Genomic DNA, 14,483 nt, shown 5'->3' on the forward strand with positions numbered 1-14,483 from the left:
GAAAAAATTCCTGAAGTCACCACTGCAACATAAAGAAATCGTTTCAAGAAGTTACAGCAGGGGATTGCTATGTCAACACTGGGTATGTATTGAGATTCAAGACAAAAACAGTGGAGAAACTTCTTTGTGAGAAAACTCTGACGAGAGAAGTTGCGAAATTTAGAGATGCAGTTTTAAATGAAACTATGTACGAGTTGTACTATGATAACATTGGATTGAAAGTGAGAGTTGGAGATAACAGGTCCGTAGATAAGTACGGCAATTTCCAGGACCCATTTGTAATAGGTCAAAGGATTTATATTTTCAGTCACCTGGACTTTCATATCCTTTACTTGGGAAACAAAGTGACAGCTATATATGTTATGAATTACGACGAGACTGTACGTAGCGGATGTGTCTGAGGACAGTGAAGTCAATGTCAAGTTCACGTATTCTGTGTACTGGGATGATTTTGATCCCAATGAAAAGCTTTTGGACAAAACGCATGTTCTGTCATCGGTCAGTGACTTGTTTGAGCCCGTTGGAGGAGATGATCCTATGTCTTCTTATGCTACAAATATCATCATTTTCGTCTGGATTGGGTTGCTTTGTATTGTGATTGAGACATACCTTAGAGATTATTTTACTTGGTACTCGCTCCATTCCTTTATGTTGGTGTAGTTCCATTCAAGCAGGCCATTGTATTCACCTAACGATGATCAAATCAAATTCTAATGCAGGAACTCTTTTCGTATTAATGGTTATAGGTGCAAGTGTCCTCGGTACTTGTCCCTACTTGGGGCTATTCTGGTTGTTGGAACTCAACTCTTCATTATGTAAGCCATATGTTTGTTAATTCGATTTTTTCCTCCAATTCTGAATTCCAGCTATTTTGGGTTTTTTGGTCCAATTTTATTCTGAAAAATGTTGTCACATGTCACTTAAGAATTTCATTTGCAGAATTTGCGTCCCCTTCATTTTGGCTGTATATACTGGTAGCCTATATTCCTGCAATCATGAGAGACTGTATACTTGGATCATCACGAGTTATGTTCTCACATCATTGGTTTCTGGGTACAAGGCTGCTTCATTCCACTCTAGTTTCACAACAAGTGGATGGGTAATACAGTAGTTGTAATTAACGTATACAGTATCACAGTAGTTTGTGTTTTAAAGTCTTTACGGTTCAGGTTTTTAATTATGTGGCAAATGATTTTTTCCTGCAGAGAGAATGTGTTTTCCAAACTGGGATCCTGTACTTTGTCCCAGTGTTCATAATAGGTCTTGCCATAATTACATTAAAGGCAATCACAACAGGGGTGTCACTTCCGCATGATTGGTATAATTTTCTTTGGAAAATCATTTTGTTACCCTTTGCTTTTGGAATCCTAACTTTGGGTGGTAGATTGGGGCAGTCTTCCCTAAAAGAATCCGAAATAGCTAGTTCCAGCATAAACTTCCAAAGTGAGATTCATATCAGGCTTGGTACATGAAGACACTTGCTCATGAAGTGTTCTTTGGGGGCTTTCCGCCTTTCTGCGTGATCTACATTTTGATGGATGAAATCTATGCAAGCTTGTACAATTTGAAAGTCTGTGGTGCAATTAGTACCATGTTTGGGGCCTTCCTTATTGTCATCATACAAATTATGACAGTGGATGTGGCATGTGAACGATATCACCTGTCTAGGCAAGATCGCCAATGGTGGTGGAGGTAATTCTCTTACAAGAATGTTATAAACACTATAATTTCACAACTTTTTCACATTTGTGGTGCAAGATTGAGTATTATATCATGTTTAAATTCATTTAATTTTAAGCTCAAATTATGCTTTTCTAGCTTTTATTCCTAATTTGATTTTTTTTAAAAATCAAATATCTATCCATCTATCTGTTGATCTAAGTCAATCTGCAATGCAGATCTGTGTTTCGTGGGGGATCAGTCGCCATTTTCATGTTTGCGTATGGCCCCTATTTCTATGCTAGAGCAAACACCAGAATTTCAATGAACCTGCTAGAGTTCCTGGGCTACAATGCTTTCATATTCTACTCTGTCTTCTTGATACTTGGAACCATTGGCTTCTATCATTCATCAACTATTTCCAATCATTGACCAGGAACTTAATTCGATAGGAGTTGTGCTTTGCTGAAGTGAAAAACTTGAAGAATTAGAGGGGTAATTCCAGTTCAATGCAGCATCAATGAAAGTTGTGAAGGATGTGTGCGCTTCCACTGATGTTGTGAGTTGCTTATATGCAAAATTGCACATGTATACCAACTTTCAAGTCACAACTCAGCTAATAAGGGGTGAGGGATAAGGCCAATTATCTACTTCTAATTTCTGAACATAGAAAATCAACAGATCCTAGTTTTTGTTCTTACAAATAATCTCAAATTTCTTACAAATAATCTCTTGAAATTATGGAATTATATGGTAAATTGCAAAATCATACCCATGAAATTTGGTATTTAGATTTTATATCTTGAAATTTTAGAAATTTGATTTTACACTATAGTGTAGTTCCCTTAGCAAAAACACATCCACAGTTAGTTTTGGGTGTTTTGGCCAAATCATCCCAAAATGACGCTGTTTCAATTGGATTAAAGTGAAGAGCTGCTCTTCAAAACGGTGCTGTTTTGCTCAGAAATCAGAACACAAAATCTGTAATCATACCACACCGCTTCACAGGTTCTCCTAAATCAAAACAAACCCCAAACCCCAAATTTTCTCTTCTACTCAAATGGTAAAAATTAACTTCAGTTGCTGTCGAACAAATATTCCACCTGTATTTTCTCTCTAAAATATTTTTGGATTATTAAATCATAGTGCCATCATAACCCAGATCAAAGCAGCTAATTTTCTATTGCATGGGTCCCTTTGCATAGATTGAGTCCAGTCAATACGGGCTTCTGAATTATTAATCAAAAGAATGGAAACGGAAACTTTGGATGCCCATGTTGAAGTATATGATTGATATTTAATGAGTGCGCTACATTTTTCTTTACTTTTTGACTTTCAATGAATACCAACGTGATTCTCACGAAGTATCGTCTTTTTGAAAATCCTATTTAATTGCAGAAATTTACATGAAATTTATTCGCATGAAATCATTTTGGAAATTTACCAGCCTGTCTTTCTTAGCAATCATTTCCACATTTGAATCCTTGCAATTTTAGGACTGTTGCGAAGAATCTGACTAGTGCAATCAGTAAATGGTTCAAGGCCACGATTTATTTCTTACACTTTATTGAAGGTTTCATATGAGGTCTTTAGATTAATTAATTAGTGGAGCTAGTACCCAACCTGCCCTTCGTGTAAGAAAGTTTTATATGAAAGTGATAAATATATAAGGATAATAATTTATGAAACACTTTTTTCCATTATCAAAATAAACAACAACACCTACAAAGCCTTGGTCATTGATCCCCGAGTTTTTTGGGCCAATTACAAATATGTATTCTGGGACAAAATTTAACTACAAAATTGATTGTAGTTTAAGGTTACAAACTTACTCAATAAAATAAATATTACAACATATTTTGAACATCTAACCATTGAATTACATATTCTTTACGTTCTTAATACACATGTTGAATTTTGTGTCAATCAGATATTATTTACTCTATGATCTATAAGCTTGTATTTTGTGTATAATTTTAAATTACAAAAACTTGTAATTTAAAAATTTTATTGATATTTTATTTTCTTGAAATTTTGCAAGCATAAGGGATATAAGAAGAAGATGTAGTCCAATGGTGGATTTGTCAAAATTCACTTCCAATAAAAAGATATTAAGTTTGTAGCCTAAGGCTAAAACTAATTTTGTAGCTAAATTTTGTCCTATATTCTTTTCCTTCATTCTATTTTATTCACAAATCATAGTATTTGAATTTCCAATATATATATATATATATATATGATTTTTGACATTTTGTTACTTCCTTAATTAACAGGCCTTTTGAACTGCTACTAATATTATTACTCTATTATTAAAATGAAAAAAAAAAATCTCAAGAATTCAAAAGGAAAAGTAAGAAAAATATTTATTCATAAATAAGATTTACACAAATTTTATTATGCATCATCGAAATATGTTAAAAATCGGCAATTATTGACAAAAATAAAACTCTCAAAATCCAAACTTTCTCTACCTAATATCTACAAAAACACAAAATATATTTCTTTAAAAATATTAAATCAGTGAAAAGTTAAAAAATAAATTGAAAAGAACAATTTGAAATCTAACAAAACTACCATTCAAAACCGAAAAGAAAAAATAAACTCACAAAAAAATCTAAACTTTTTTCTTTATAATATCTAAAACACAGAATTGTATCTAAAACCAAAAATAAAAAATAAAGTCACAACAAAATTTAAACTTTTTATTTTTAATATCTAAAACACAGAATCGTATATTAAAATTTATCAATCAAAGAAAAAAGAGGAAGATTCAAGCACATTTAGAATCTAAAACCCTAAAAATCACAATTTATAACCAAAAAAAAAAAAAAGATGTAGAATTTTATGATTGATGATGTTGACTGTCACATCCATGGCCAAAGACCCTATAGTATGCAGTGGCGGAGCCACATTGGGACCCAAGAGGGCCTTGGCCCCCCCAAAATATTTGAAAAAATTAGTATATATAGTAGAGTTATTTTAATAAAGAAATGTTATATTCATAATATTTTTACAATAAATCTTAAGTAGCAAGTTATTATTGGCTATTACGTGTGTGCAAAAAAGTTATTTAGTTGTGGATTAAAATTAGAACTAATAATAACTTACCACTTATGATTTATTGTGAAATTGTTGTAAAAATATTGTAGAGGTAGCACTTAAATAATTTTCCTCCACTACATAACCATGTGTGTTGTTAAAATACTTCCTGCAAAAGCAGTTGTGTAGCTGTGTAGGCTACTCTCACTTTCTCATATTTTTATTTGTTCTTAAAATATTAAAATAATCAATGTATCATAACATCATAAATGTATATGATTAAAATATATTATTTTTATCATTTTATTTATATATAAAATAATATAACATGTATTTGGTTGTAGTTATAGCTATTTTTTTTTTTATATTGAAATTTGAATGATGGTTTGTCTTTTATTTAAAAATCTTTAAATTATTAGTATTTTTTAAAATTTTAGTCATTATATTTAATGGGTGATAATTTAATTTGAAAAATCTAGGTTCATGGACAAGTTTAGAAGTTGGTAATTCAGAAATAATACACTTTTGGGTTTTTTTTTTTTTTTTTGACAGTATACTTTTGGGTTTTGATTATTAAATTGTATGTATATTACTGTTAGTATGAATATAATTAATATATATATATATATATAGAAATAATTAATTGTCTAATTTTATGTTTGGCCCCCTCAAATATAAATTCCTGGTTCCGCCACTGATAGTATGTGATATATATTCCAACTTTGAAAGAATACGAACGTGATTCTCACAATAGCAATATGAAAAAGGATAAGGAGAGCTAATTCTTTCTACAATATTAATAAATAATTCACAAATGGCAGCTAGTTAATTGCAAGGCTTGTCATGTTAGATGGTACGTAGTTGAAAATTAAAATTCTGACAGTGGCCGAGTAGATTATTTAGCGAAGACAAATCTCTTGATTTTTTAGGTGGTCTCATTTATTGAAGTTATGGTCGTTTGATTTTTTAGTGAAGACAATTAATTAATTCCTTACTGGTGACTTGCATCTGTATTTGCTCTCTCGAAGATTTTTAGATTTACCATTGCAAAAAATCTAGTACCACAAATAGATGCACAACTCTTACTACAATTGTGATGTAGGACACAGTTTATTTAAATTTTGTAATTTTTTTAATCATAATATTTTCTTATGTAATTTTTGTTATTTTAAATTTAGGTGATTTATTTCCTTATTTTTAGGTGCATTTAATGATTTTTAGGTGCATTTAATGCTTTTTAGGCCAAATTTGGTTCCTGTTATGGTTAGATATCAATTAGGAGTTATTTTATAATATATTTTCTTGTTTGTCAAGTTTTACGGAGCCTTAAATAGGTCCCTAAGTCTATAAACGTTTTTCATAGTTTATTATCAATAAAAATTTAGACATTTGTCTATTGTTTTCTCTAGTGATTCCAATTCTATCACCTTGTGGACCTAAAGAACCCTTTATGGATTCGAGGTTTACTACCCAGAAACTAACAATATGTTTATGTCCATCAAAGAGAGCATTGTCTTCAACTCTTCGTGGTAAACAGTGAGTGGCAGACAAAAAGTAGTGAGTTCATGTAAAAGTAACATACAATCAATTATAGTTTGTTATGTAGAAGAGTTGTGGTAAAAATTGTAATTTTTATTTTTATTTTATTTTTTATGGTATTAGAATTACTTTGGTCATTAAAGCAGCTTCATTTCTATTGCATAAATTGACTCCTCTCAGTTAGTCAATACAGGCTTCCGAATTATAAATCAAAAGAACCTTAAAAAAGAAAAAAGAAAAGTGGATGGTTTACCCAAGGTTTACCTCACAGATTTTTTTACTCGTTGGATTCATGCTAGCCTTCGTTCTTGCATTTTTGTGATTATTGGAAATTACGAGCGGGATAAGTTGGTCCTTTCCTATTGAAGAAATTGAACAGTGGTTTGTAATAAGTGGGAAAGAATACGAAATTGATAATTTTTTACTTGAAATTTATAATAGCTAACCCAGGTTTGGGGCAAGGTGTGTTTGGTCAAGATTAAATTGATTGAGAGTGATTTCGAAAATCATATGATCAAGATTGTTGGAAATACTATGAAAATTTTAATTAAAGTTAAATATGATGGCGACTCCATAAACCATAATTCCAAGATTCAATTGACTTATTCAAAACCACATTCTTTTGAGCTAATGTGGCATTTTTTTTTTAACGTGTAATTTAATCCCGTTCTCCCTTCCATTCCTTCTCTTTGTCTCTAAGGATTACACTCTTCTCCAATACGGTAATTATTTAGTCAAAATCCAATCTAATCTAGGTTCTAAAAAAAAGAAAAGCTACCTTGGATGTTTATCTTTTGACAAAATTGCAGAGGTAATGGCATAAACACTGCTAATCTACGTAAGGTTAGGATGTCATTTTTTCTTTTTCTTTTTTAAGGGTGTTTTTAAATTGCTATTGAGAGACTGTTCAGGATATGATTATGAGAAGTATATCCCTAGGAGGTTGGTTTGGTTCTATTTAAGTCTTTGTTTGTTTCATGGGAAAGTTTGCTATATTTTTTTCCTTGGATTTATCAATTATGAAAAGATAATTTTTGTTATATAAGACTTGTGTGACTATGACCCTGTGAGTAATGAACATTTTCAACCCACTACTGATTGCATGGACATGACATAACCTTTCATCAACCATTCAATTGCACAATTTAACAAGTTATGAAATTAGGTGTAAAAATGGGTATATCCATAGGCCGAAGGGAAGATTATTTTGTGAATTGTCATTGTACAACTCTAGTAGCATAGACTGGCTCTTAGACCTAGAAAAAAAAACAAGAAAAAAAACCACAAGAATTGTTATCCAATGTTTATCATAGTATTTTCTTGCTATTAGAGTTCCCTCATATTTGTTTTTAGGTCAATGCATTATTTATTGGCATCAAGGGTATTTTGGGGATTTCTACTGGGTAGGGTACGCTATATATAAACATTGTTACAATCCTAATTTCTCATATAGTGGGTGAAAGCAGCTCCCTCCTTGGCTCCTTTGGATGTAGGCACATGAAAGAACCACATAAAATATATCCATTGAATTCCTTTTCAATCTTGCTTAGTCTGATTTTTCAAAACAGTTGCAATATATATCTAATGTAGAACATAGAGCTCAAATTTTTATCATAATTCAAATAGTAAAGAGGCACTAGTAGAATTATCTAAGCCAATTGTAGAATCACATGAAATTTGGTGACCAAAAGGGAATCTCCATGAGAATCAAAATTTATTGCCTAATGGTGGCAACCTACTTCACTATACAGATAAATCCGTTCATTTAGATCTATCTTTTATTAAATTTGCTATGTATGTTTATTTTTATTATTATTTTTTTGTTATAATTCTCAAATTAAAAGTCATAATAAGGTCTTGATTACTAGAAGGTTGAATTAGTAGGTCATGGTGTTACAAAAACAACAAAGGTGTTAGCAGTTGATGATTGGAATGGAAAAGAACGGGGGAGTTAGAGGTATTGAGTGTGCAATTGTAATGTGGGTCGAAAGAGGATAACATCATATTGGTGTAATTTAGAATGGATAGTGCAAGTAGAAAGTCTTTCATTATGTTTTTGTGAGAGAGGTTTACGTGTGTTGGGAGCAGATAGCAAGGGAGGTAGAGATTTTATTAATTGTTTTCCCTACAAATTTTTCATTATTATTGTTGAATCTTATGTGAGTAAGTCAAACAAGTATGAAATCTTTGAGTCAAGCATCAAGTATATAGATCAGCCTTTGCAACCTCCGCGATTGCATTAGAAAAGTGGTGAAGACTTAAATTTCATATTACAAAATACAGGTTACAAATCATAAAGAACAACAATTACAACTTACAAACAGGATTTTTAAGCTATTGTTATTGTAATACACAACAATTTTTTCATAGAAGCTCATCAAACATTCTCTTTCTCAACTAGAAAACAAGGACTTTCAAAATGGGTTTCACTCTCTCCAACCATATAAGTTTCTTGGTTTCTTAGCTGCCATACTGAAACTGCATGTAAGGGGTTCATTATTGGTTTCTTGTGACAAAGAAATTCTTGAGACACTGATTTCATTGTTGGCCTAGACTTTGGTTTAGCACGTAAGCAAGCAAATGAAATTGTGGCAACAAGAAAAACATCCTGTGCAACCAAACAATTTGGAGGTGGGAGACGCTTGTCTAATATTTCATTTAGCATCACACTTTGAGATGATGATAATGATGTCAAGAGTTCGCCTGGATGCCTTCCCATTAATATTTCTAATGCCACCACTCCAAAACTATAAACATCACTTTTTTCAGTCACCTTCATAGTATAGGCCAATTCTGCAAATATTGGACAAAAAAATAGGTATAAAAAAATTAAAATCTTTCGTTTAACTTTAATCTTTTCTATTTTTTCTATTTTTTTTTTCTAGACGTTTGGACAAAACTTGCCAGTGTATAAAACTTTCATCATAAAAGTAATTGTTTCTAACTAGAATGACTATATAGAAAGCTCTACATGTGACTAAACATTCAAAATAATATCTAGGATAATTACAAAAATAATATATAATTCACCTGGAGCAATATAACCGTAAGTCCCAGCAATTAAAGTTTGATTGGAGGTATCTGAATCAAGAAGTCTAGCAGTGCCAAAATCTGACACAAATGCCTCTAACTCAGAGTTCAATAGAATATTGTTGCTTGATATATCTCGATGAACAATTATTGGGACACCTTCATGATGCATATAAGATAATGCGTGTGTTGTACTTTTGATTATGTTCACCCTCTTCATCCAATCCAATTCTACAGCCTCAGCATTGTTGCGTAGGACACAAAATAGACTTCCCCTTTCCATATACTCATAGACCAAAAACATGCATCGTTTGTGCAAACAATAACCATGCAATTTCACAATATTCCGATGTCGGATTTCCGTTAAAATTTTGACTTCATTTCTGAAACTCTTGTCAAAATTTGGGTCCTCAGCCTCTAAGCGATGAAGTTTCTTTAAGGCAACCACTTTACCAGTAGGCAACTGTGCTTTGTAAACACTACCATAACCACCTGTTCCAATACAATATCTAATGTCAAAGTCCTCTGTTGCTTCAATGATGTCTTCAAATGCAATTTTTCCATCATAATTCCATATTGAGAACAAATCCCCATTCTTTGTTTCCCTTGACTCAGATGACATTTTCCTAACTCGACATTGAGAGTGGAAAAAATACCCAAGAAGTAAAAACATAGTGAAAGCAATTAAGGGAACAAAAAATTTTATTTGATGGACAATGGATCTACTTTTGCTTGGGGAAGATGGCAAGCAAGGAGGGAAGCCTTTGACATCACCACATAAATCTTTGTTGCCAATGAAGGTTGAAGGTGCATAATTTAAGTAGCCATCTGGGATCTGACCATGGAAAGAATTGTGGGAAAAGTTCACTTCTTTTATTGAAGCTGAAAGATCCGGAATATTTCCAGTAAGATTATTGCAACTGAGATCCAAGAACTCTAAAGGTTGTGAATCCCCTTGTTTAAAAGGAATTTCCCCACTGATAGTATTATAACTTTGGTCAATAGCATTTAAAAACTGAAGGTCACTAATTTGAGATGGAATGCTTCCAGTTAAATGGTTATGGCTCAATTCCAATTCACTCAAACTCTTGCAATCAGCTATTTCTTTGGGGATGGCGCCACTGATTTGGTTCCAACTAAGGGACAACGTTTCCAAGTAAGTTAATTGACCTATAATCGAAGGAACATGACCGACAATTTTGTTATTGCTAAGGTTGAAGTAATACAGATGCTCCATATTATCAACTATTAAGTTAGGAAAGGAGCCATTGAAGTTATTGTAGCTGACATCCAAAAATCCTATACCCGTAAGAGGTATTTCGCCTCCACTAATAGAATTATAACTGAGGTCAATCCGTCTAAATGAAAGGCTACTGTTTAGAAAGGGAATGCTTCCAGTTAAGTAGTTGTGGCTAAATATTATGTATAGTAAAGAGCAATTAGAAATGTGCACAGGGATGGAACCACTAATTTGGTTCCCACTAAGGTACAAAGCTTGCAAGCTAGTTAAATGACCTATAGACAAAGGGATTGGACCAGTGAGATTGTTTTTTTGTAGGTCCAATTTCAACAAATTCTTTAGCAATCCAATTTCTGGCACTATAGAACCATTGATTTTATTAAAAGACAAATCCAAGATGGAAAGATTGGTTAAAAGGCCAAGAGCAGAAGGGATTGCTCCGGTAAATTTGTTATCTCTCAATCTTAATTCTAGAAGATTCTTTAAATTACCTAATCCATTGGGTATGGAACCACTGACTAGATTAGAGGAAATGTCAAATACCTGTAATCTAGTGAGGTTTGCAAGTGAAAGAGGTAACTCACCGATGAGTGGATTACCTTGGGCACTAAAATGGGTGAGATTTGTTAAATTTCCCAAATCTTTGGGAATGGAACCATTGATAGAATTTGAAGAAATGTCAAATTTCACTAATCGAGTGAGGTTTCCAAATGAAGGAGGCAACTTACCTGTGAGAGAATTAAGGGACAGATCAAGGTGGGTGAGCTTTGAAAGGGTGCCTATCTCAACTGAAATGCTCCCCTTAAGCCAATTACGAGAAAGATCAAGGTGGACTAAATTTGGGAAGGAAGAGATGTTGAGTTTACTGATCGCATCTATGTAATTGAGCATACCCCTCCTGTCAATCTTTATGACGCTTCCACCAGCATTGCATATGATTCCATCCAAGTTGCAATGATTTAAGGATGGATCGTTGGAGTAATCATACCACCACCCACTCTCCAGGAGAGCCTTCGCTTCTAGTTCAAGCGCTGATGAATTAGATGCTGCCACAGAGCCAGCTGCAATAACTATAGTTGTGGAGTGCATCAAGACATAAAGAACCCATAATGCTACTATCAGAATGGAAATGGAAACAGAGGGAGCCATGTTAGAGTTTATGATTGATTGATGAGTGCGTTGCAAAGGGGCAAATATTTGATTGTTATATTATCATCACTCAACACACTTTAATCATTGAAATACAGTCCTTTACCAACCCAAGACTGGAAGTCAATTTAACGAATGTGCTCCTTTTTTCTTTTCCTCCCCCTTTTTTATTTTTTTATTATTTTTCTTTTAGCTTTTCTATTTTTTACTTTGAATGAATACCAACGTGATTATCACGAAGCATCGTCTTTTTGAACCCTGTTGAAGTGCAGAAATTTACATGAATCTACCGGCATGATTTCCACGTAATCATCTTGGAAATTTCTTTTTGAATAGAAACTCATAATGCAATTGCGCCCTTGTTAGATTACTGACAGTGGAATTGCTGCGAAGTTTGCAAATTTTTTTTTTCTTCTTTTTTTAAGAATCTGAATAGTGTAATCCACGAATGGTTTAATAGCCGCAATTTATTTCTTACACTTTATCAAAGGTTCTGCTTCTCAAAAAAAGCTTCTAAAAAAAAAAAGTTCTATATGAGGGGTAATTATTGAATATTTTTGGAGTGCTATAAATGTGTAATTTTCTTTTTCACATAACTGTGAATATCATTAATTAAATTTATGGTAAAATTCACAATTTATGTGAGAAAGAAAAATATGTATTTATAATACACTTCGAACATTCAATAATTTTTCCTGCATAATATCCTTAGATTAGTGGAATCAATAAATGATGTAATGATCCTGATTTATTTCTAACACTTAATTAAAGGTTTCTCAAAAAATTAAAGGTTTCCTTCGCTTTTAGTTTTAGAGCTGATGATTTTTGGGGTGCAAAGCACCGTGTGGGTCCAGCCCACGTGCCTTGCCAACGCTCATATATGAGCTTGCCTCCAAAAGTCTTCAAGCAAGCCATGTCTGTACATATATATAATAACTACGTCGCTATGGGCTCTTAGAGACGGGCTTAGTCTTTGTGTAAATCGCAGCATCTTAGCAGTAGATGTAGAGTTGGATGCAAAGTCTATTGTGGATGCTATTGTGAATCCCAATTATTCTAATATCTTTGCTTTTGCTTTCTTGGATGATTGTAGACACTTGATACAGCAAATTCCTCAAGTTCGCTTCAAGCATTGTTTCCAGGAAGCTAACCGCTGTGCGGATACTCTAGCTAGGATGGGAGGTCTTCTAGAGGATGATTTTACTGTTTTTGAAAGTCCTCCTGTGGACATATCAGTTTTGTTGGAGTTTGATTCCAAAGGCTTGTACATGAACAGGCTTTGCCCTGTTTCTCTGCTTGAGCTTTAGTTCTTTTTTAATAAAATTCCTCTTAACCAAAAAAATAATAACTACGTCAATTTATTTCCTATAAAATAAAAATAAAATGAGACTTGACTTAAGCATGTTGAACACGCTGAAGGAACAGTACGTCAGGACCAAAGGGGGCCTTGGTCCCCCAGTAGAGAGAGAGAGAGAGAGAGAGAGAGAGAGAGAGAGAGAGAGAGAGAGAGAGAGATTTTAATAAAAAAATAATATATTTATAATATTTTTACAACAAATTTTAAGTGACAAATCATTATTGACGGTTACATATGTGCAAAAAAATTATTTAAGTTGTGGATTAAAATTAGAACTAATAACAACTTACCATTTAAGATTTATTATGAAATTGTTGTAAAAATATTGTGGAGGTAACACTTAAATTATTCTCCTCCACCAGATACCACGTGTGTGGTTAAAATACTTCCTGCAAAAACAGGTGTGTAGCTGTGTAGGCTACTCCCACTTCACTTTTTTACATATATTTAACAACGTGCCTTCTAGATTTTGTTGTAAAATTTTTGTGAAAGTATTGAGCTAGTAACACTACACTTATAGTATTTAATTTTATTAAAAAAATTTGTTCCAAATTTTTGCTTATTTGTTAAAATTTATAATAATAAAAAAAAAAAAAAAAAACCCTTCTCTCTTAGACTTTGGCTTACTTTGTTGTTGACAGTGGAATGAAACTGTTTTTCTCTATACTTTTCTTCTTCGTAAGCAAAAAATTACACTACCATTACAACCAACAAATCTCTATCAACATATGTGATTCTTGTCTCATTCTCCTTATCTCTCTTTCACTTCTATATTTTCATAGTTTTTCTCTTCATTTGACCCAGTATTTTGATAAATGCTCTATAGATTTCCAAGTCAAAGAAGTAATTTAGTGCTTGCTTAAATTCTAAGAAAGCAACCACGTATATGATTAAAAAGTTATACACTTCAAAAGAAAAAATTTATATTAGTTACTATTTTTTTCTTAATTTCACATTTGCTCCTAATCCTACTGCCAGGCGTTTTACTATTCTTATTTATCATATATTTTTATTTAATTGATATTACATATAAATATAATAAGTTGCTATTAATTTGAAAAAAAATGTAGTATTAATTATTTAATTATTTTTTTTATGAATTTAATGGTTGTTATCTTACCGATCTTTAAACTATTAATAAATTTTTTGGACTATTAATATTGTAAAATATAGTTATATTGTATTTCAGATTATTGTATATAATATGGAAGTTGTATATAGTATATATAGAAAAAAAAAAAAAATTTATCATTTTATTTTTTACTTGCCTTCATGACAAATTTCTAGTTTTGTCATTGCTAACTCTCCTAGAAAAATATCTTGGAACCACCACCGTTAAAGTGGTTCCTGGTATATGAAACTGATACTAATCAACAGTAAATTAGAAAATATGCTTCAAAGGGAACCAAGGCCACAATAAACAATGGAAGTCAGCATGGATTAAGGATATTATAAATTAAGCTATGAGTT

At 32.3% G+C, this 14,483-nt stretch overlaps 1 protein-coding gene across 7 annotated transcripts in view; it reads right to left on the bottom strand.

Annotated features, from left to right (window-relative positions):
* The window catches only part of LOC126692119 (MDIS1-interacting receptor like kinase 2-like), an 82,238-nt gene that overhangs the window by 28,784 nt on the left and 38,971 nt on the right, over positions 1-14,483 (bottom strand). Inside the window, exons 1-2 of one of the 7 annotated variants that reach the window (XM_050387608.1) lie at positions 9,268-11,773; positions 8,869-9,030 (exon numbers count right to left, since the gene is read on the bottom strand). In XM_050387608.1, coding sequence (XP_050243565.1) covers positions 8,869-9,030; positions 9,268-11,656 — 2,551 coding nt within the window. In that variant the 5' untranslated portion in view covers positions 11,657-11,773. Of the gene's footprint in view, positions 1-8,868; positions 9,031-9,267; positions 11,774-14,483 lie in introns of those variants that run through there. The other 6 variants (XM_050387610.1, XM_050387609.1, XM_050387611.1 and 3 more) reach the window with 6 other exon arrangements.

The sequence above is a fragment of the Quercus robur genome, chromosome 7 (genome assembly GCF_932294415.1).
Source record: "Quercus robur chromosome 7, dhQueRobu3.1, whole genome shotgun sequence".
In the NCBI taxonomy this organism is placed as follows: Eukaryota; Viridiplantae; Streptophyta; class Magnoliopsida; order Fagales; family Fagaceae; genus Quercus; species Quercus robur.